This window comes from Pipistrellus kuhlii, unplaced genomic scaffold, assembly GCF_014108245.1.
Source record: "Pipistrellus kuhlii isolate mPipKuh1 unplaced genomic scaffold, mPipKuh1.p scaffold_m20_p_184, whole genome shotgun sequence".
In the NCBI taxonomy this organism is placed as follows: Eukaryota; Metazoa; Chordata; class Mammalia; order Chiroptera; family Vespertilionidae; genus Pipistrellus; species Pipistrellus kuhlii.
This window is the reverse complement of record NW_023425498.1, coordinates 1-22,640: the sequence shown is the minus strand read 5'-3', so window position 1 is coordinate 22,640 and position 22,640 is coordinate 1. Positions and strand designations below refer to the sequence as shown.

The window sequence follows — 22,640 nt, the reverse complement described above, 5'->3', positions numbered from 1 at the left end:
ATAAACATTCATTGGACACTTTGCTCATCACAAGTGCTGCCAAAACAAGTGAAACTCACAAGAACGTTGTAAATTACCTTGTTTACCTCTGACCATAAAATAAAGCAGCAGCCTGCAGTCTGGATCTTTTCTGTGGTCCCAGTCATGCACAGAAGATCCACCTAGACCCAGCTTCTTCTCTTTGTCTGTCTTTTCATCATCCTTCGCCAGCTCTCCTGCAGACTCGCCAAACCCTTGGCTGTGCTGGTGCGGCACACCAGAGCTCTCTCTTCTCCCTGGCCCTGGGACCAGCCATGTTGGAAGTGTTGGCCGCTCCATCGGACTCAGAGCCTGAGTGACAGGGACGTGAACAGATGTCCCCTGCCTGATGTCATACAACAGCCTCCCTGCCCCTCCTGGCTCCGGGCACGTAGCTCCCTGCCAGGAACCCACCCGTGTTACCAGGTTTATGGACATCTGTCTCAGCCAACTGGGGTTTTTAGAGCAAAGTACTGCAGACTGGGTGCAACAGCAGCTCATTTCTCACAGTTCAGGAGGCTGGGATGTCCGGGGTCAGGGTTCTGGTGAGCTTGTAGACAGTGCTTTCTGTTGTACCCTCACATGTGGGGGGAGAGGGGGGAGAAGAGGGAGAGAAGAAAGAAAGTAGGGAGGAAGGGAGAAGAAGAGAGAGATCTTTGTTGTCTTCCAATGGGGATCGAGGCTGCAACCTAGCCTGCAACCTGGGCATGTGCCCTTGACTGGAATCAAACCCAGCATCCTTCAGTCCGCAGGCCAATGCTCTATCCACTGAGCCACACCAGCTAGGGCCTTGGGCTCTTCTTTTAGCAAAGAGATTGAGTATTTTGTCCTATTTAAATTAGCGCATCTGTTAAATGCGCCTCCAATATCTCCATTTTGAGGATTTGGATTTTATTTTTATTTTTTTTAAAATATATTTTATTGATTTTTCACAGAGAGGAAGAGAGAGGAATAGAGAGTTAGAAACATCGATGAGAGAGAATCATCGATCAGCTGCCTCTTGCACACCCCCTACTGGGGATGCGCCCGCAACCAAGGTACATGCCCTTGACCGGAATCGAACCCGGGACCCTTCAGTCCCCAGGCCGACGCTCTATCCACTTGAGCCAAACCGGTCCCGGGGATTTGGATTTTAATTTTTTTAAACTGACAGAGCCTAGCTGGCATGGCCAGTGGTTGAGCATCGTCTCATGCAACAAGAGGTCACTGGTTCGATTCCTGGTCAGGGCACATACTCAGTTGTGGGCTTGATCCCCAGTAAAGGGCATGCAAGAGGCAGCAAATCTATACTCCTCCCTCATGGATATTTCTCTCCCCCCCCTTCATTTCTCCCTAAAAATATCCATAAAAACATTAAAAAAGAGAATGAAGATTAAAAATCAATTATTTAAAAAGACTGATAGAAAGGACATTTCTTAGGTCATTGGAGAAATTTGTATGCTGACTGGATGGTAGTGCTGGGGCTCAGTTCTCCCAGTACCTATCCTGCTGGGGCTCAGTGCTACCGATACCAATCCTCCTGGGGCTCAGGGCTCCCGGTACTGATCCTCCTGGGCTCAGTGCTGCCAGTACCGATCCTCCTGGGGCTCAATGCTGCCAGTACTGATCCTCCTGGGGCTCAGTACTCCCAGTACCAATCCTCCTGGGGCTCAGTATTCCCAGTACTGGTACCAATCCCGCTGGGGCTCGGTATTCCCAGTACCGATCCCGCTGGGGCTCAGGGCTTCCAGTACCAATCCTGCTGGAGCTCAGTACTCCCACTACCTATCCCACTGGGGCTCAGTATTCCCAGTATCAATCCTGCTGGGGCTCAGTATTCCCAGTACTGGTACCAATCCCGCTGGGGCTCAGAGCTGCCAATACTGATCCTGCTGGAGCTCAGTATGGCTGGTCCCTAATATTGTGGTACTTAGTACTGACTGAGCTTTAGGGGCTAGCAAAGAGCACACACTTCACAGTTATTTCCCAACAGTCAAAGGGGCTGAGGTATCCCTATGTCCACTCGCGGCCGATGTTGCTGAAGGGCTGCTCCTGGTCCGGAAGTCCCAGCACTTCCAGAGGGCCACGGACTTGGACCACGTACTCGTGCATTCACCGGTGGCTTCCTGCTATGTGCCCTGACCGGGACCGAACCCTGACCTCCTGGTACGTAGGCCGATGCTCCACCACTGAGCCTCACGGGTCGGGCAATGAGTACTCCCTCTTAGCTTTCCTTTCCAGGGTCCGTTTTCTCCTCCCCCCACCGATGACATCACAACGCCTCATCTCTCTGCTATCGGCTCTGGCCCAGCTGCAGCCCGCCGACGTTCCCGAGGGGCATAGCTCTGAGCTTGTACCGGTCACGTCCACGCAAGGCCTGCTGACCAGAGACACGGAGTTGCTCTGCTGGCAGCCATAGGTCCAGCTGAATTCCCTCCCCAGGTAAAAGGGGACAAGGGCCATAAAATAATCCTGTGCGCAGGTTCTCACGTACTGCGCGCACTTGCTGCGCACGTGCCTTAGCGCTGCCTAGGTGGGCTCTGCGGCCAGGGCCTCTGCGTCAGGCCTGTGGGAAGTGGCTTGACAGGGTGTTGTAATAAATAGCCCCAACTTCCTGATTTTGACTGCGAGGCAGAAACCGGGGGTATATCTACCCGGGGAGGATTAAAAACGGTGCTGTTTTTGCATATCTGGGAGCCAAGAGACCATTTTTGACAAACAGCAAAACTCAAGCAAGTTCCTTGGAAGAGGCTTTGGGGGCCGCCATGACCCTCCCGTTCCTGGCTCTGCTCTGCGTTGGTAAGTGTGGGCAGGGGAGGGCCGCTGAGGGTGGTGACGAGTTGGGCTATGGAGGCAACTGGGATTGGGGCGACTTGTGGGCCTCAAGCCCAGTAGTAATGGGGTTGGTGGGTGTGCAAAGAGCAGACACTTTCATTCCCCGAATACCTATTACGGACATGTCACATGTCTGTATACTTTTTTGCTGTTAATCCTCACTCGAGGACATTCTCCCCATTGATTTTTAGAGAGAGTGTAAAGGAGGGAAGGCTGGGGAGAAAGAGAAGCATTGATGTGAGAGAGACTCATCGATTGGCTGCCGCCCCGCACATGCCCAAACCCAGATGGGAATTGAACCTGCAACCCAGGTTCATAAATCAAACCTGGACCCTTCAGTTCTCAGGCTGACACTCTAACCCCTGAGCAACACCAGCAGGGGCTCATGTCTGTGCTCTTTCATGAGGGATATTCTTCTTCAAATTGTTCTGGTTTTTATTCTTTAAATTTTTACTGATTGATTTATTTTAAAATATATTTTATTGAAGAGAGGGAGAGAGAGGGAGAGATAGAAACATGAATGATGAGAGGGAATCATTGACCAGCTGCCTCCTGCACACCCCTTACTGGGGATCAAGCCGGCAACCTGGGCATGTGCCATGACCAGGAATCGAACCATGACCTCCAGGTTCATGGGTGTTGTCGCTCAAAGGCCGGGCCATTGATTTATTTTAGAGAATGAAAGGGGGAGGGGCGGGAGAGAGAGAGAGGGAAATCTGTTGTTCCACTTATTTCTGCATCCATTGGCTGATTGTTGTATGTGCCCTGACCAGGGCTTGAACCTTGGCATATTGGATCGATGCTCTACTGAGCCACCAGCCAGGTCATATTTTGTTTTTATTTTATTTAATTAATTTATTTATTTTAATATTGATTTTTTCAGAGAGGAAGGGAGAGAGATAGAGACTAGAAACGTTGATGAGAAACATCGACCAGCTGCCTCTTGCACACCCCCTACCGGGGATGTGCCCGCAACCAATGTACATGCCCTTGACCGGAATCGAACCCAGGACCTTTCAGTCCGCAGACCGACGCTCTACCACTGAGCCAAGCCGGCTTCAGCCATGTATTATTTTTAGGCTCAAAGCTATTTTAAAGATTTGCAATAGAAAATCAATATCCTTCATCAAAAATAGAATATAGTTGCCAGTAGTCAATGAGGGAAACAGTATGATTAAGTTTTAATAACTACTGCTCCTGACTGTAGACACTGGGCCACAGTTTCCCCAGTCATCTTTTCCTAAGAGAGATGAGTGAACACAAGAAATGGCTTGGAGCCGTGGCCGGGTAGCCCGGTTGGTTAGAGCGTCATCCTGATACGCCCATGTTGTGGGTTTGATCACCGATCAGGGCACGTACAAGAATCAACCGATGAATGCACAGATAAGTGGGACAACAGATGGCTGTTTATCTCGCTCTTAAAACAATAAATAAAAATTAAAATAAAAAGAAAATGGGTTGGAAACTCGTATCCAGCTATGGTATTCTTCTGTGATCAAGACAGAGACAGGCCCCGGTTGGGTGGCTCAGTTGATTGGAGCATTGACCCACACACCAAAAAGGTTTCTGCTTTCCCAGTCAGGGCATATACCTAGGTTGTGGGTTTGATCCCCAGTCAGTGTGCATATGGGGAGGGGGGGACCAATCAACGTTTCTCTCTCACATCAGTGTGTTTTCTCTCTTTCTAAAAATCAATGTGAGGATGAAAAGACGAGAGACAGAATGAGAACTTTCTCACACAGAGTCAATGTTAATCCTGTGTCTTTGTACAACCTCAAGTTACATGTCTTAGAAGAATTCTGCAGAATAGTCACATCCCCTTTTTGCCTGAGGGGAATCTGAGGCTGAAAACAGATGTGACACAGGAAGCCACTTGGCCACTGAAGGGAGAAGTTCAATCCAAACGCGGGTCTGCACAGTTCCAGAGACAGCACGTTCCCACCGAGCCAGGCTGGGGGATGTCAAAGGTCATGATTTTGTGGGCAGGTGGCTGGAGCGTTGTCCAATGCACCAAAAGGTCTCTGGTTCCGTTTCTGGTCGGGCCACATACCCAGGTTTTGGGTTTGTTTCCGGGTTGGGACGCATGCAGGGGCAAATGCTTCTCTCTCTCAAATCAATAAGCATATAAAAATGCCAGAAGAATAAGAATAAAAGGTGGTAGCTTGGGGTGGAAAGATTCGGAGGGTGCATGGAGGGAGCCATGGCTGGGAAAACCTAGAGCAAGGAGGTGACAGAGGACCCGACGGGGGAGGTGACAGAGCACCCGATGGGGGGGGGTGATAGGGGGCCCGATAGGGGAGGTGACAGAGCACCCGATGGGGGAGGTGACAGCGGACCCGATGGGGGGGGTGATAGGGGGCCCGATGGGGGAGGTGACAGAGCACCTGATGGGGGAGGTGACAGAGGACCCGACGGGGGAGGTGACAGAGCACCCGACGGGGGAGGTGACAGAGCACCCTATGGGGGAGGTGACAGCGGACCCGATGGGGGAGGTGACAGAGGACCCGATGGGGGAGGTGACAGAGCACCCGATGGGGGAGGTGACAGCGGACCCGATGGGGGAGGTGACGGGACCCAATGGGGGAGGTGACAGAGCACCCGTTGGGGGAGGTGACGGGTCCCGATGGGGGAGGTGACGGGACCCGATGGGGGAGGTGATGGGACCCGATGGGGGAGGTGACAGAGCACCCGACGGGGGAGGTGACAGAGCACCCGACGGGGGAGGTGACAGAGCACCCGACGGGGGAGGTGACAGCGGACCCGATGGGGGAGGTGACAGAGGACCCGATGGGGGAGGTGACAGAGGACCCGACGGGGGAGGTGACTGAGGACCCGACGGGGGAGGTGACAGAGGACCCGACGGGGGAGGTGATTGAGGACCCGACGGGGGAGGTGACAGAGGACCCGACGGGGGAGGTGACTGAGGACCCGATGGGGGAGGTGACAGAGGACCCGACGGGGGGGTGACAGAGGACCCGACGGGGGAGGTGACTGAGGACCCGACGGGGGAGGTGACAGAGGACCCGACGGGGGGGTGACAGCGGACCCGATGGGGGAGGTGACGGGACCCGATGGGGGAGGTGACGGGACCCGATGGGGGAGGTGACAGAGCACCCGATGGGGGAGGTGACAGGGGACCCGATGGGAGAGGTGACAGGGAGCCCGATGGGGGAGGTGACAGAGGACCCGACGGGGGAGGTGACAGAGGACCTGATGGGGGAGGTGACAGAGGACCTGATGGGGGAGGTGACAGAGCACCCGATGGGGGAGGTGACAGGGGGCCCGATGGGGGAGGTGACAGAGGACCCGATGGGGGAGGTGACAGAGGACCCGACGGGGGAGGTGACAAGGGGCCCAATGGGGGAGGTGACAGAGGACCCGATGGGGAGGTGACAGAGCACCCGACGGGGGGGTGACAGCGGACCCGTTGGGGGAGGTGACAGCGGACCTGATGGGGGAGGTGACAGCGGACCCGATGGGGGAGGTGACAGAGGACCCGATGGGGAGGTGACAGAGGACCCGATGGGGGAGGTGACAGAGGACCCGTTGGGGAAGGTGACAGCGGACCTGATGGGGGAGGTGACAGCGGACCCGATGGGGGAGGTGACAGGGGACCCCATGGGCTCAGTAGGTGTTGGCGAGCTTCTTGGGTAGAGGGCCGAGGGGCAGAGGCTCTGTGGGCCACGGGGGCTCTGTACAAGCACTCACCACCTGGCAACATGGCCGCCGCCGAGGAGAGGGATCAGTGCTGGGAGGGACGTGCTGTAAGGGAACTGCTGGTGGAAATGTAAATTTGTGCGGCCACGGGGAAGTTCCTCCAAAAACTAAAAATAGGATTGCCACATGACCCAGCAATTTTGTTTCTGGGAACATATATCTGAGGGCGTGAAAACTGGACCTCACAGAGATATCTTCATCCCTATGTTCACTGCAGCATTTACAATAGCGAGAACACAGGAACAACCCGAGAGTCCATCAACAGATGCATGGCTGGAGGACTGAGAACTATCTACCCATCTGCCATGTAGCTAGGTAACATAATATTATTCAGCCGTGAGAAAGAGGAAACCATGTGGATGGAGCCTGGTGATATTATGCTAAGTGAGATAAGTCACACTGAGAGAACAGATACTGCCTGTTCCCATTCATATGGGGACCTCAACATGCTGAACTCACAGAAACAAAGAGAGGAATGGTGGTTACCAGGAGCTGTGTGTGTGTGAAAGAAAGAGAAAAATGGAAGATGTTGGTAAAAGGGTACAAACTTCCAGCTAGAAGATGAGTAAGTTCTGGGGGTCTGTTACACCAGCATGGCGACTAGAGTTAACGATAGTTTGTATTTGCAAGTTGCTGGGATGTGGCCCACTGTCCCTAGTAGAGAATCACTCCTCTCGCTAATCAGACGAGACCACCTACCTTGGTGTCTGAAGGCACACTTCTTGGGGCCAGTTTGGTCCAGAGCTGTAAGGACAGCCACCAGATGGGAAAGGTGGGGGACAAAGCATCACTCCTCCGCACCATACAGATTTTGGATTGTTGAGATTCGCTCTGGAGCACCAGGGAGGTAACCCATGGCCGATGGCAGAGCCAGAGACACGCAGGCATCCTCTGAGAGCAGGAAGGAACACCCGAGGGCAAAGGACCAGGTTTCCAGCAGCCGATGCCCTTGCACCTCTCTCTGCCTCCCAGATGCTGTGAGTGGGTATGGTGTTGTGCTGAGAGGGGTTTTGGGGAGATCATTGCTATTTCTGTTCATCAAAAATCTTTGTAAATGACCCTCCCTCCCGACTCGTAAGGCTTCAGGTCAGTCAACACAAAATTACCAAACCTTTGCTGAAACATAGGCACTGTCCCAGGCACCGAGGATATATTCTCTGCCCTCAAGGGGCGCAAGTCCTAGTGACTCCAGATATAAATTTCCCCAAGGGCATGAGGAGTTAATAGGTGTCAGTGAAACCAAGGTGTCTTTTCCAAATGGCTTTTGTCGCCAGTGATGTCTCTCAGTCTAGAATCGACAGCCCCAGAGGAGAGGGGAGAGTCCTTTGCCCTCTACAATGTTGACACACCAGGAGACACCTCAGCGACCATTTGGGGTGACAGAGACATTCAGAGATAGTCGTGTCCCTTGTCTCCTCCACCATGAAATCTAGAGACAACATGGCAAGATATGGTAAAAGAGAAAGATGGGTAAAGGATGGATGATGAATCAGAGGGAACGGGAGGTGGGGGAGGTAGGAGAGGGTAAAAGGGAGATGAGTGGTGGTGGAAAGAGACTTGACTTGAGTTGGTGAACACACGATATAATATACTGATGATGCACTGTAGAATTGTACCCATGAAACCTATATAATTTTATTAACCAACTAGAGGCCCAGGGCACAAAATTTGTGCATGGTGGGGGGGGGGGTCCCCCTAAGCTCAGCCTGCACCCTCTCACAATCTAGGACTGCTGGCTCCTAACTGCTCAACTGCCTGCCTGCCTGATCGCCACTAACTACCTCTGGCTGCCTGCCTGATTGCCCCTAACTGCCCCCCCTGCCAGCCTGATCGCCCATAACTGACCCCCCCCTCCCCTTGCTGGCCTCGTTGCCCCTATGCGCTGCCCCCTCCCCCTGCCAACCTGATCACCCCTAACCACCTCTGCCTTCGGGTCTGGTTGCCCCCAACTGCCCGCCCCCCCACCCCGCCAGCCTGGTCGCCCCATGCAGCCTGCTGTCCAGTCATTTGGTCACCCCATACAGCCTGATGTTCCGTCATTGCATGAGGGTGTCCCAGCCAATATGCACATTCTCTATTATTAGTATAGCTGTCATCCTAATAAATTCAATGAAAAAGGATGAATGATGGGGAGAAGTGGATCAGTTCTGGAGGAAAATAGCAAGACCATCAACATCATGAGGGCATTGTGAGAGGAGAGGAACCTGGGACGAGAGAGAAAGGAATAGACACTGAGTAGCAGGCTCCCCGAAGATGTCTGCGTCCTGATTGCCAGAATCTGTGAATATGTCTCCTTCGGTGGCAAAGGAGAACTGAGGTGGAAGATGGGCCCAAAGTTGCTCAGCAGATGACCCTAGAGAGAGGATCCTGAATTATCTGGTTGGCAGAAGAGAAAGTCGGACTCGACCAACCTTTGCTGGGTGCAAAGATGTGGGGAGAGGCGCCCTAGCCAGTTTGGTTCAGTGGATAGAGTGCTGGCCTGTGGATCGAAGGGTTTTGGGTTCTGTTCTGGTCAAGGGCACATGCCTTGGTTGCAGGCTCCTCCTCAGCCTGGGGCCTGGGCAGGGCACATGCAGGAGGCAACCAATTGATGTGCTTCTCTCACATGGATATTTTCCTCTCTCTAAAATAAACGGAAAAAATATCCCCAGGTGAGAATAAAAATAAAAATAAAAATAAAAAAAAGATGGGAAAGAGGCCACAAGCCAATGCAAGCATGTCTAGAAACTAAGGAAGGCAGGGGATGGATTCTCCCACCCATGCCTCCAGAAGGAATGCAATCCTGCCAACATCATCATTTTGGCCAGTGAGACTGAGATGCTGGCTTTCTCACACGGACCAAACGGCAGGATGAGACAGTGTGCTGTGATGAGCCAGGATCTGTGTGGTAATTGGTTAGAGCAGCCCCAGCTGCTAACAGAAGCTGCGAACAGACTGTGATGGCAGCTGGGTTCTCGGGGAGGGTGTTGGGACAGAAGGAGAACAGGATGATGAGAGGTCCGTTCCCAGCAAAAGCCCTGGGTGGTCCTCGGGGTCCAGGTCAGGGTAATGACGTGGGCTCCAGGCAGGAGCTTCTGTCTCATGACGGTTCCTTTGCAGGGCTGTGTGCTGGCCAAGATCTAAGAAGAGCTGGTGAGTGTTTCTCAAGGAAAGCCTTCCTTCTCCTTCGCTCCAAATCCCCTCACCCACCTCTTTCTTCAGAAGAGCAGGTGAGTGAATCAAGTCCAGCCTGGACTCTGCTTCCTTCCAGGGTCACTTCCCAGGCCCTCCATCCGTGCCTCACCCAGCTCCGTGGTTCCTGCCAATAGTACTGTGACACTGCGATGCTCCATTCCTTCTGGGAAAGTCAAGTTTGCTCTCAAAAAGAACAATGTTTCTTTGGAGTCTTCACCATCCTCAGGGGCCATGGCAGAGTTTCACCTCACTGACCTAAAAACCAGTAACGCTGGAGAGTACACCTGTGAATACAGGACAGAGAGCCCTACCAGAAGGTCACTGCTCAGTGATGTCCTTATCCTACTGGTGACAGGTGAGGAAGGGAGCTCACAATGACACACCATCTCCCTAGGACAGGAATGAGGGAGGATCCAGAGAATGAGAGAGGAGCAGGGGTCTCCCCTCCAGTGTGGATGGGGAGGTGAGATGGAGAAGGACAGGAGCAGAGCTGAGGGCCCTGCCTTCACCCAGGGCTTGTGGGAGGGACATCTCCTTTCTGGAGTCAGAGCAGAAAGAGGGTGAGGTCAGGTGTCTGTCACTTCCCACACTCCCTGGGGACCTGCCAGAACAACAAGCCTGAGTGGGGGACTCAAGGCTTCTGCCCATGACTCCTGAGCTTCCTTCTCTTACAGGAGAATTAGCTAAACCTTCCCTCCACGCCCACCACAGGGGTGAGGTGACTGCAGGAGAAAACGTGACTCTGCAGTGCCAGAAGCCCAAGCATGTGATTGGACCCCACATGTTTGCTCTACTGAAGGAAGGAACTTCAACACCCATAAAACTCCAGCGTGCAATAGGAATGGAGACAGACTTCTCCCTTCCCAGTGTGACAGGCAGTGACACTGGGAACTACAGCTGTGTGTACTACCTACCAAGGACTCCTTTCTGGACCTCACAGCCCAGTGATGGGCTCAGGATCTCAGTGACAGGTAAGGTTCTGACCATCACCGAGATGATGGCTGTGTTATCTGCCAGTGGACTTCCTGCCACCTGAGTACATCGGAGGGAGGTTCCATCCCTCCAGGACTCTGGGGCTTGGGAAAGTCATGTGGGGAGAGGAAGTCAGGGCCAGGATTTCGTGGAGGAATGGACAGGAACTTCTGCTAACAGAGAGAGAGTGAATAGTGGAGAATGACAAGACAGGAGGCGGGGGTTATCTGTGATACCTGGCCCTACAGGGAAAATAAGATCTAACCACAAAGTCACTCATTTAGACTGAAGTGTGAATGATGCATCCTAGAGTTATACAGTATGAGATTCCAGAAAGAAGGTAGAGGGGGAGGGAGAATAGGAAAGAGCCTTGGAAATACCTTTTTAAGACATACTCAGAGACCTCTGGAAAGATGTGTTTCATTTTCATTCTCTACCATCCATGCTTTTAGCTCAACCAAGTGTAGATTTTTTTCCCCTGCCTGGACTTTTTAAAGGGATGACTTTTTAAAAAACATATTTTATTGATTTTTTGCAGAGAGGAAGGGAGAGGAATAGAGGGAGAGGGTAGAGAACTAGAAACATCGATGAGAGAGAATCATTGACCAGCTGCGTCATGCACACCTCCCACTGGGGATGTGCCTGCAACCAATGTACATGCCCTTGATCAGAATTGAACTGGGACCTTTTAGTCTGCAGACCAACATTCTATCCACTGAGCCAAACCGGTTTCGGCTAAAGGGATGACTTTTTTAAAAAATGTGGTAAAAATGCATAATATGAAAGTTACCATTTTAACCACTTTTTAAAATTCTGGATTGTAAAGCTCTTTTATTTTTATTTAAAAAGGCTTTTGTGTTAATCCTCACCCAAGGATATTTTCCTCCATTGATTTTTAGAGCGAGTGGAAGAGAGAGGAAGACACACAGAGAGAAACATCGATGTGAGAGAGAGACATTGATTGGTTGCCTCAAGCACGCACTCCGACCAGGGAGGGCTGGGGATTGAGCCAGCAACTCCATGATCTCAACTGGAGTCAAACCTGGGACCTTCAGTCCTTGGGCTGATGTTTGAACCACTTGTCAACTGGCTACTGCTATCAAGCGTTTTTAAATTATACTTGATATACAATGTGTTAGTTTCAAGTGTACAACAAAGTGAGATTTTACATTTATATGCCTTACAAAGTGATCACCACAAAAAGTCCACTACATATCCGTCACCATACAAAGTTATTATGATACTAGAGGCCCGGTGCACGAAATTCGTGCATGGGTATGGTCCCTAGGCTTGGCTGGCAATCAGGGCTGATCAGGGCCTTCCTCCATTCTGTGCTGCTTCCCAGTCAGCGCACATCATAGAAGGCAGTCGAACTCACAGTCGGTCAAACTCCCGAGGGGACAATTCGCTTATTGGCCATTTATTATATAGGATTATTGGCTGCATCCTATGCTGTACTTTACATCCCCATGACTTCCTTATATGATAACTACAAGTTTGCACCTCGTAATCCCCTCCACCTTTTTTCCCATACTCTCATCACCCAACCCTCTGACAACTATCAGTTTTTCTGTATCTTATGAGTCTGTTTGTTTAGTTTGTTCATTTGTTTAGTTCTTTTAGATTCCACACATAAGTGAAATGATATGGTGTTTGTCTTTCTCTGATTTATTTCACTTAGCATAATACCGCTTAGGTCTATTCATGTTGTTACAATTGGCAGGATTCCATTCCTTACATGATTAATATTCCAGTGTGCCTTTGTGTACATACACACACACACACACACACACACACACGTATATATCTGCTTCTGCTTTGTCCATTCATATACTGATGAACACCTAGGTTGTTTCCATATTTTGGCTATCCTATATAATAAAATCCCAGCGACCAAATGGTGGAACGACCACTTGACCAGTTGCTATGCCAAGTACTGACCACCAGGGGGCAGATGCTCAAAGCAGGAGCTACCCGATGGTGGTCAGTGTGCTTCCACAGTGGGAGCACCACTCTGCTGACTGGATGAGCGGCTCTCCCACAGCAGGCCAATTCCTGTAGGCCATACCCCTGACCAGTGCACAAATCCTATGCACGGGGCCTCAAGTCCTGTATAATGAAAGGCTAATATGCAAATTGTCCCCTTGGTGAGGCAAGAAAACCCCCACTCCATCCTGGGGGAATGAGCAGCCCCAAAGAGAAAGAAGGGTGCTTTTCTCTGGTGCTATGATCTGAATGTCTCCCCCACATCCATGTGTTGAAATCCTAGTGCCCCAATGTGATGGTATTTGGAGGTACAGCCTCTGAGAGTGCTCAGGTCATGAGGGTGGAGCCCTCGTGAATGGGATTAGTGCCATTATATAATAGAAGAGACCCCAGGGAGCTCCCTGTCCAATTGTGCCATGTGAGGACAGAGGAAGTCTGCCTCCTAGAAGTCACCCTGACCTCTGACTTCCAACCTCCAGCACTGTGACTGGAAAGTGCCTGATGTTTGTAAATTGCCCAGCCTGTGGTATGTGTTTATGGGAGCCTGATGGCCTAGAGCAGTGGTCGGCAAACTGCGGCTCTAGAGCCGCATGCATCTCTTTGGCCCCTTGAGTGTGGCTTTTTTTTTTTTTTTTTTTTTTACAAAATACCACGGCCTGGGTGAGTCTATGTTGAATAAGTGGCATTAAAAGAAGTTTAAGTTTAAAAAATGTGGCTCTCAAAAGAAATTTCAATCGTTGTGCTGTTGATATTTGGCTCTGTTGACTAATGGGTTTGCTGTCCACTGACCTAGGTAAAGGTCCCCATGGTTGGGAATTGTGCGGAAGGGAGCTTTGTTTTAAAATAATTATAATAACCACTTGGGTTTTAGTTGGAGCCTATTAACAAATAACCCATTTCCCCAGATTACTTAGCCTGTCTCTGTCTCAGTTTCCTCATCTGTTAAATAAGGTTGATAGCTGAAACCGGTTTGGCTCAGTGGATAGAGTATTGGCCTGCGGACTGAAAGGACCCAGGTTCGATTCCGGTCAGGGGCACATACTTTGGTTGAGGCCCATCCCCAGTAGGGGGTGTGCAGAAGGCAGCTGATCAATGATGTTTCTCTCTTATCGATGTTTCTAACTCTCTATCCCACTACCTTCCTCTCTGTAAAAAATCAATAGAATATATTTTTTAAAATGAGGTTTATCGATTCTCGGCCTTTTGGCTAAGATCAAATGTAGTAAAAATGAGGTTGATAATAGCACCTAACATGATGGACTCATGGCAAGATTCTGATGACACATTTTACCTAAATGCTTTCCCTAGCAAATGTCATATAAATATTTGCTGTTATTAACAACATGAAATCCAAAACTTCTCCCTCTGAATTCTGAGTCTTATCAAAGAATACACTCCTGTTTGGATTTCCATTGTCAGTTACCCCTGATTAGCCTCAAAGCTCCAGGAGGGAAGAGACATCACCCCCATGTCTAGCACCCGTGTCCCCGACACACTGCCTAGTGTCCAGCACAGGGTAAGTGTAAATAATAAATACATTAAAAATGAAAAAGGAATACACTCCTAATGGAAGACTTTCCAGAAAACAGTAGGCCAGAGAACATGTGTCTCCCTCTCATAATAATGGTAAATGTTCTCATCATTACTATTAATTAGGAAGATCGGTGGGAAATTATATGATATTGAAGGTCTTCCAGGTTCTACAAAGGCCAGAGGTGTGTGTCTGTCTCTTTAACTCAGTTCAATCATATGTGACAAACTTAAGCACAGATGAGATGGCCTTTTCCAAAAGGGGTGACAAAACAGAGAGGAAATCCCAGGCAGGGAGCGTCAACTTATGAACCAGGAGGTCATGGTTGGATTCCTGGTTGGGGCACATGCCCGGGTTGTGGGCTTGATCCTCAGTGGGATCATGCAGAAGGCACCCAATCAATGATTCTCTCTCATCATTGATGTTTCTATCTCCCTCTCGCTTCCTCTCTGAAATTAAAGAAGCAAAATGGGAAGGGAGACATAATACGTTGGATCTGCTCTCCACAGAAGGAGGAACTTTCAAATATTTTTGGTTATTCAACAACTGCCAATAGTTTTTTCCATTCCTGCATTTATTCTGGCATATGAGGAGCCTTGTGAGTGTCTTACTCAATGCTCAGAATTATTGCTGCTTCTGACATGCAGGTGCTGATATAAAAGGCGACCTGGAATGCTGAGGTGGCTGTTGTCAAGCTCAACCTACACCTTCCAGCTGCTGTCCAAGTCCTGAAAAGTGTCACCAGGGGTCACACTGAGGAAAGAGGAGGATGTCGGTGGGGGTGTGCTTAGAGGGCAGATAATTGGGGGCAGGTGCAGGGGTACATTATTGAAACTGGCCAAGGGTTCTCCTTTGGGCTTCCTCAGGACCTTTCATAATCCCCTGAGTTTTACGCAGCTGTTGTGGGACCAGAACCCTGACCTGCTTCCACACCAGCACGTTGAACTTGTGGAGATGTGAGGGTCACCTGATTGGCCCAGGCGGGAGGCCGAGCAAGGTGGGTGACAGTAATCCAAAAAAGGTGGGTGAAGAGAGGAAAGTCACCTTCACCTCATCCCTCGTTTTCCGTAGACCATTGGTACTCAACCCAGTGACATATGGCAACATCTGGTGATGTTTTTGGAGGTCACAACTGGGGCATCTAGGAGGTAGAGATCAGAGATGCTGTAAAGGACCTTATGATGCTCAGGATCCCCTCCCCATAAAGAATTACCCAGCCCCACATGTCAACAGTGCAAAAGTTGAGAAATCCTTCTGTAGATCCATCGTCTAGTTTCCAGTGAGATGACCGTGTTCTTGGCAGGGACTTTGGGGACGACAACATACTCTCCTCCAGTGCCTGGAGCCTCTAATTATTTTAAATGTGTGTCCCAAACCAGTGGCTGTTCAAGAAATATTTGTCACCGCACTTGACACCATCCGTCTTCAAGGTCACTCGTGTGTTTCTCTCCCTCCATTCCAAAGTTGGATCTGTCTCCACAGTTTCCCAGTTATTCATTGCTTCTGAACTTGAGCGAGTTCAATGCCGCCTCTGGTTCTGAAGAAAGCTGGGGCAGCAGGCGGGGAGGACTGAGTGCACAGGAGGAGTTGTGATGACTAGCACCCCGCTTCCTGGCGGTGCTCTGAGAAGGAAGCCAAGCCTGGTGAGGTAGAGAAGTGAGGGCCCTGAGGCGGGAGCTGGAGAATAGAGGAAATATGTGGTGGGACGGTTATGAGGAAACTGTGAGCTCCCTGCGGCCACTCCTTTTGAAGCACGAACTGAAGGAGGGGCACTCCTGGGATCTCAGGTCCGTTTTCTTCTATTTTGTCAACTCCAAGGCATGGACAACACAACCGCGGCTGGTGAAGCAGTGAGTGCCACAAGCGCAGAGCTAGCAACATCAGAATGTGCCTCCAGCCACACTCTGCTACTCACAGGTGTGACCTCGTGCAGCTCAAGTAACCTCTTCGAGCTTTAGTTTGCTTATCTATAAAAAATAAAACCCATGCTTCCTCTATTCTAACCTCTCCATGCAGCAGGGTTACAAAACAGCTACGTGGGTATGGGGAAGATGAAATGTTGATTATGTGAGTAGGCACTCAGCACACGCTAGGTTAGGTTCTTACTATTATTTTGTCCTCAGAAGCAGTACAGAAAATGGGCGAGATACTCCATTTAGCCTGGAAGCACAGCTGCATCTGATGTAAGAGAATTCGGTCCTGCTGTGTTATCCTGGGTTCTCCAGCGAAATATTACCAATCAGCATGTGTCATATATATGTACACACACACACACACACTGGAGACCCAGTGCACAAAATTCATGCACAGGGGAGGTGTCCCTCAGCCCAGCCTGCACCCTCTCCAATCTGGGATCACTCTCACAATCCAGGACTTCTGGCTCCCAACTGCTCACCTGCCTGCCTTCCTAATTGCCCCCTAACTGCTTCTGCCTGCCAACTTGATCACTCCCTAACCACTCCCATGCCAGCCTGATTGATGTCTAACTGCTCCTCTAACAGCCTGTTTGCTCCTAACTTCCCTCCTCTGCTGGCCTGGTCACCCCCAAGTTTCCTCCCCTGCAGGCCTGATCACCCCCAACTGCCTTCCCTTACAGGCCTGGTCCCTCTCAATTGCCCTCCCTTGCTGGCCTGATAGTCCACAACTGCCCTTCCTTTCAGGCCTGGTCCCTCCCAACTTCCCTCTCCTGCTGGCCATTTTGTGTCCACATGGGGGCAGGATCTTCGACCACATGGGGGCAGCTATTTTGTGTGTTGGAGTCATGGTCACTCTGCATATTACTCTTGTATTAGATAGGATAGAGGCCTGGTGCATGGGTGGGGGCTGGCTGGTTTGCCCTGAAGGGTGTCCTGGATCAGAGTGGGGCTTCCCTTAGGGCATGGGGCGGCCTGAGCGAGGGGCCTGTGGTGGTTTGCAGCCCAGCCACACATCCCGGCAATCCAAGTGGAGACCCTGGTATCTGGGACTTATTTATCTTCTACAATTAAGAATTTGTAGCCTGGAGTGGAACCAAGACTTCTGCTCACTCCATGGCGGCAGCCATTTCTGTTGGGTCTTATTTATCTTCTATAATTGAAACTTTGTAGCATTGAGTGGAGGTCTAGGCTGGCAAGGGCAGTGGGAAAGCTTGACTTCCTCCATTGCCAGGGAAACCCAAGTCTCCTTCCTGCTCTCCGTGGCAGCAGCCATTTTGGTTGGGTTTATTTGCGTACTCACTCTGATTGGCTTTGTGGGCATGGCTTATGGGTGTAGCAGAGGTATGGTCAATTTGCATATTACTCTTTTATTAGGTATGATATATAAATATATGTATATTTATGGTTAACAATTTTTTAAATGATTGATTTGAGGGAGGAAAGGAGAGTTCAACATTGATTTGTTGTTCCACTCACTCATGCACTCACTGGTTGATCCTTATTTGTGCCTGACTGGGGATTAAACCCACAATCTTGGCATATTGGGATGTGCTTTAACCAACTCAGCTAATTGGCCAGGGCTATTGTATATATTATATATACATATACACTGAGTGGCCAAATTATTATGATCTATGAATGCATAATAACCTGGCCACTCAGTGTATCTGTATCTCAAATGGGCACCAAAAGTATTCTAGACTTTTACTGGAGATCAACCACCTATTTGCCCTGAACTTTCTATCAGCAAATGCAAAGGGGAAAATTGATCAGGTGTATGATTTATAGTATCTTTGATATCAAATAAATAAGGTAGTCAAGAGAAGTACACTGAGTGACATTCAGAGATCCTAATAATCTGGCCACTCAGTGTATACACACAGAGAGATTATATCAATTATAATTATTGTAATATATACTATATATATATATATATTTGTTTCCTATGGAAATTTGAAAAACATTACCTAACAGAATAGAAATAATAAGAAACAGATAGTCATGCATCACCACCCAGAATGACACTTGTCCCATTCAGTCATAGTTGCTACAAGTCGCTTTCTTCCCACAAATGAAGGCCTCTTTTCCTCCCCACACCATGCCCGTGATCTCGCCCCCTCCGGTAGAAACGTCCACCCTGGCCTTGGTGTTATCATTTGTGTGCACATCTTTAATACGCTTACAATATAGGTACACCTCTGCGATGTAGACTTTAAAAATTACATACCAATGGTATACTGCGGTGGTTGTTCTGGAACTTAAATTCTGTCTTCTAGATGAAACGAAGCCTCCCAAGATGGCAGGAGTGACACTAGGTAAGAGAAGAGACCCTCCTGGGATGCAGAGTCCTTAAAACACGGATGAGGCTCCCAGAGAGCTCTCTGCTGCTGGGCACGTCCTTGTGGATGCTTCTCTATATTCTGGTGATGCCAGAAGATTGTGGTTCAATGCAACGTCTTTCAAGGTGGGTGGGGTTGGAGTCCCAGCTGTGGGTACTCAGTAGTTGGGTGCCTTTAAAAACCTTTCAGCTCTCTGACCCTCTGTAAAATGGGCATCATTCTTTCTCTCTCCCGGGATACTTGTGAGTATGAGAGGTGTAGTGAGTTCCCACCATGTCCCAGGAACACAATCAATGGTAGACACGGTCAGGCATCAGAACAGGTCTCAGGAAACCAGCTGGGCCTCTCCTCTGCTCTCCCCTCACAGGAACCACCGAAATCATCCTCATTGTCATCGTACCTCTACTCTTCCTCCTCGCAGCCTTCCTCATCTGCAAATACACCTGCTGTGGTGAGTCAGAGCAGGGGATGAGTCTTTGGGGGGCTGAGGGGGAGACATAACGACAAGGCTAACACCTCAGCGTTCACACATCCCCCCCTTCTTTCTCATCCCCAGGGGCAGCTCTTAAAAAGACAACCAGAAGGTAGGCCACTCAAACCCCATCAGCCAACACTTCACTGGTCCTCCCTCACTTCCTGGGCCACCTCATCTTTTTTGTTACATCAACCTGTTGTGTGCCCCAGACCAGCTCCCACGACCACCCCGGATCTCTAAGTTCTCTCTTCTTAGCACCGCCCTCCACTTCTCACTCAGTGCCCTTTCCTTGGCTTCTTTCCTCATGGCCGTGCTGTCCCCAACCACTTCCTTCTCCCTGGCTCCCAAGACCTTCCTGAGCATGTGAGGACTTGGAGACCTGAGGGGGAGGGAGGGTGTCTGAGCTGGGAGGAGGAGCTGGAGAGACGGGTGGGGTGACTTTCTCTGCGGCTGACCTCCTCCCACACAGGATCTTGATTTCTCCCCGCAACTTCCTTGATCTCTAATACTTCACTGTTTCTCTCTAACAGCTCCCATTCTTCTAAGAAAATGGAAGAAGTGGTGACAGGTAATCAACCCGGGAAAGAAAATGGCGGTGGGGGTGGTCCGTGTGTCTGTTTGTAAATGTGTATAGGAGTATGGGATGCAGGCATGTGGGGTGTGCACACATCGTTGCTGTGTGCATGTGTCTACACATGTAGTCGGGCACACATTCATGTGAACACATACATGTACACATTCAGAACGAGTACAATGTGTGCACTGTTTGAGTATGCATGTGTGTATCTGTGTGGTTTGTATGTTGTTTGTGAACATGAGTAGTTTGGATATTTGTGTGCATGAGTGTGTATATGTGAATATTTCATGCATACCTGCATTAGTGTGTGCATGCCATGTGCATTATGTGAGTATATTAGTACATGTGTAGCTGTGCGCATGTGTGTGTAGACATGACTCCTGGAGCTGGGAGTGAACAAATGGTAGAATCTTCTCCCTTCCAGATGCGTCTCCAGCTACGAAGAGTGGCTCTCCCGCCCTGGTGAGTTTCCCGTCAGCCCCTCGCTCAGTCCCGGCTCTCCATGGCTCCCCTTTCGTTCTGTCAACGGTCTGGGCCTTTGCTTTCATCTGCCCCAGCCCTTCCTCTGCATCCCAGGAGAACCAGGTCTGAACTCATCTGTGCGACTCTGGCCATGGGGCCCTCATCCCATGATGCCTCTGTGAGGACACCTCCCAGTCCCTAAGGGGGTGCACTTCCTCATAGGATTAACGGGGTGGTTAAGTGAGCTCACAGTGCGGGGCCGAACTTGCAACCTGGGTACGTGCCCTTGACTGCAACTGAACCCAGGACCCTTCAGTCTGTGGGCTGATGCTCTACTCACTGAGCCCAACCAGCCAGGGCTAATCCCAGCTCATGATGAAAATATGGTAAGATCCCTCTGTAAAGCACTTGCCACACTGTACTCCATAGAGCAGACCCTGTATCAGTTATCAGTAGCAATGTTAGAAGTAACCCTTATTTTTTCCCTTTTATAATTCAATTTTTTAAAAACGGTGTCAAAATGCACATAACAGAAAATTCACGGTTGCAACGTGTACGATTCAGCGACATTTGGTAAGCTCACAATGTTGTGCCACATCACTGTCATCTAGTTCCAGACATTTTCCCCCAAAGCACCCTCACGCCCTTGGAACAGTCACACCCCATTCCCTCCGCCCCTCCCCCATCCCTGGCAGTAACTAACCGGCTCTGTCCCTATGGATTTAAGATCCTGAGGGTTTCCTACTAACACTCACTTTGGTAACTGTTTGTATAAACGATCTGTTGCTGTGTAACAAGTCATCCCTGAACACAGTGGCTTAAAGCCCATCGCTCCGCCCACCTGTGGGGAGGACCTGGAGCGCTGAGTGGCTCCCTCTGGGTCACAGCTGTGAGGAGCGGCTGGGCAGGGCTGAAGGGGGCTTTGCTAGGAGAGGCTGTGCTTCCACTCTCACCCAGGTGACTCACTTCCTGGCTGACTGTTGGCCAGAGACCACACTGGCCGGCCCTGGGGGCCTCTCCATAGGACAGCTCCTCACATGGAAGCTGACTTCATCAGCGTGAGCGAGCCCAGGACTGCCAGGGACAGCGGAGAAGTGGGCATGAGAGAAGACATAGTCCTTCATTGGCTCATCTTTGACACAACATCCAGTCATTTGGGTGTATATATTTTTTCTGCATTCCTTTGATAGATGTAAGACACTAGGTCTGGCTAAATAGGGGAGGGGACCTGCCTGGGCCAGTTGCATAGTTGGTTGGAGCATCATCTAGTACACCAAAGGGATCAGGGTTCGATTCCTGGTCAGGGTACATACCTAGGTTGCAGGTTTGATCTCCGGTTGGGGCACATTCAGGAGGCAACTGGATCAATGTTTCTAGCTCACATCCATGTTTTTCTCTCTCCTCTCTAAAAATCAGTAAAAAGATCGTTGGGTGAGGATTAAAAAGAAAAGAAAGAGGGAAAACCTCGCAAAGGCTTGAGGGGTAGGAGGCTCTGGGGAGGGGGCCTGGAAAGCTGTCTACCACCCTGCTACTATGCTCGCCCAGTCCTCCCCATGAAGTAAGTCCTCCCTGGAAGACTTGGCCTCTTCTCTCGCTTCCCTTCAGGATGAGGGATCGCAGGTGTCCAGGGCTGAAGAACCGCAGGGAGTGACGTATGCTGAGCTGAACACCAGAGCCCTGCGCGAGGGCCCCTCCACCCAGGTGCCGCAGCCCCCAGAAACGTGCGTGTACTCGGCCCTCAAGATGTAGCAGGAGAAGCTCTGGCACCAGGAAGAACTGCCAATAAGGGGGTGGACAATGGGGCAGAGGGCCCTTGGGGGACTGGGCAAATGAGGAAACCTTTCCTCAGTCTCCACTTCAGACTTGCTTCCTCCTTCTACGAAAGTAACATTTATTTTTTCAAGTGGAAGGTATCATTAACATAGAGTGATATACAGAGAGAGGACTCAGTCCTATCATTGCCAGGAAGACCAACCACGTGATGAGGAGGTTTGGAACCAGAGCCAGGTGTTATCAGCCGGTCCTCTGGGGAAGAGAGGGAGGCTGGGGACGGACTCTGTCACGTGGGCAGTAACCCAATCAACCACGCCTGCGTGATGGCATCCCAACGAAGATGCTGGACACGGACACTGGAAAGCTTCCAGTTGGTGACACTCCATCATGTCCTTGGAGGTGGACACATCCTGAAGACATAGCAAGTTGCCCTGCTGGTACTGATTTGTATTCTTTATATAATAAAATTGTAACCTAAGTATAGTACTTCCTTGAATTCCTTGAGTGGCTCTAGGAAATTATTGAACCTGAGTGGAGGTAGTAGTGGGAACAACCACCATGTTTGGCTGTTGGTCAGAAGTGCAGGTGGCTGGGGAACACCTGAGCCTGCAGCTGGTGTCTGAAGTGTGGGGCACTGCACCCCTAACCTGTGAAGGCTGTGCTAACTCCAGGTGGCACGTGTTGGAATTGCACTGCGGCTCAGAAGTGCAACCTGGGTATGTACTCTTGGACAGAATTGAACCTGAGACCCTTCAATCTGCAGGCTGATGCTCTATCCACTGAGCCAAACAAGCTAGGGCTGCTTTTGTTAATTTTAGAGAGAAAGGAAAGGGAGAGAAATACTGACTTGAGAAACACTGATATATTCACTGAGTGGCCAGATTAT

General features: G+C 50.2%; 1 protein-coding gene across 1 annotated transcript; it reads left to right on the top strand.

The window, feature by feature from the left end:
* The first annotated feature begins 2,536 nt into the window (after positions 1-2,536).
* Positions 2,537-22,141, top strand: LOC118721884 (T-cell-interacting, activating receptor on myeloid cells protein 1-like). The gene is made up of 10 exons (XM_036443177.2): positions 2,537-2,796; positions 9,649-9,681; positions 9,800-10,078; positions 10,398-10,694; positions 18,405-18,443; positions 18,835-18,918; positions 19,024-19,051; positions 19,473-19,510; positions 19,944-19,981; positions 21,587-22,141. The coding sequence occupies exons 1-10, from the start codon at positions 2,763-2,765 to the stop codon at positions 21,728-21,730; spliced, it is 1,014 nt and encodes a 337-aa protein (XP_036299070.2). The 5' UTR covers positions 2,537-2,762; the 3' UTR covers positions 21,731-22,141.
* The last annotated feature ends 499 nt before the right edge of the window (positions 22,142-22,640 follow it).

Bases quoted from the DNA above. Each gene is read 5' to 3' on its own strand.
- LOC118721884 (XM_036443177.2), top strand. From the start codon at position 2,763: ATGACCCTCCCGTTCCTGGCTCTGCTCTGCGTTG. The intron at 2,797-9,648 runs GTAAGTGTGGGC...GTTCCTTTGCAG, and splicing joins CCTGGCTCTGCTCTGCGTTG to GGCTGTGTGCTGGCCAAGAT. The intron at 18,919-19,023 runs GTGAGTCAGAGC...TCTCATCCCCAG, and splicing joins CTGCAAATACACCTGCTGTG to GGGCAGCTCTTAAAAAGACA.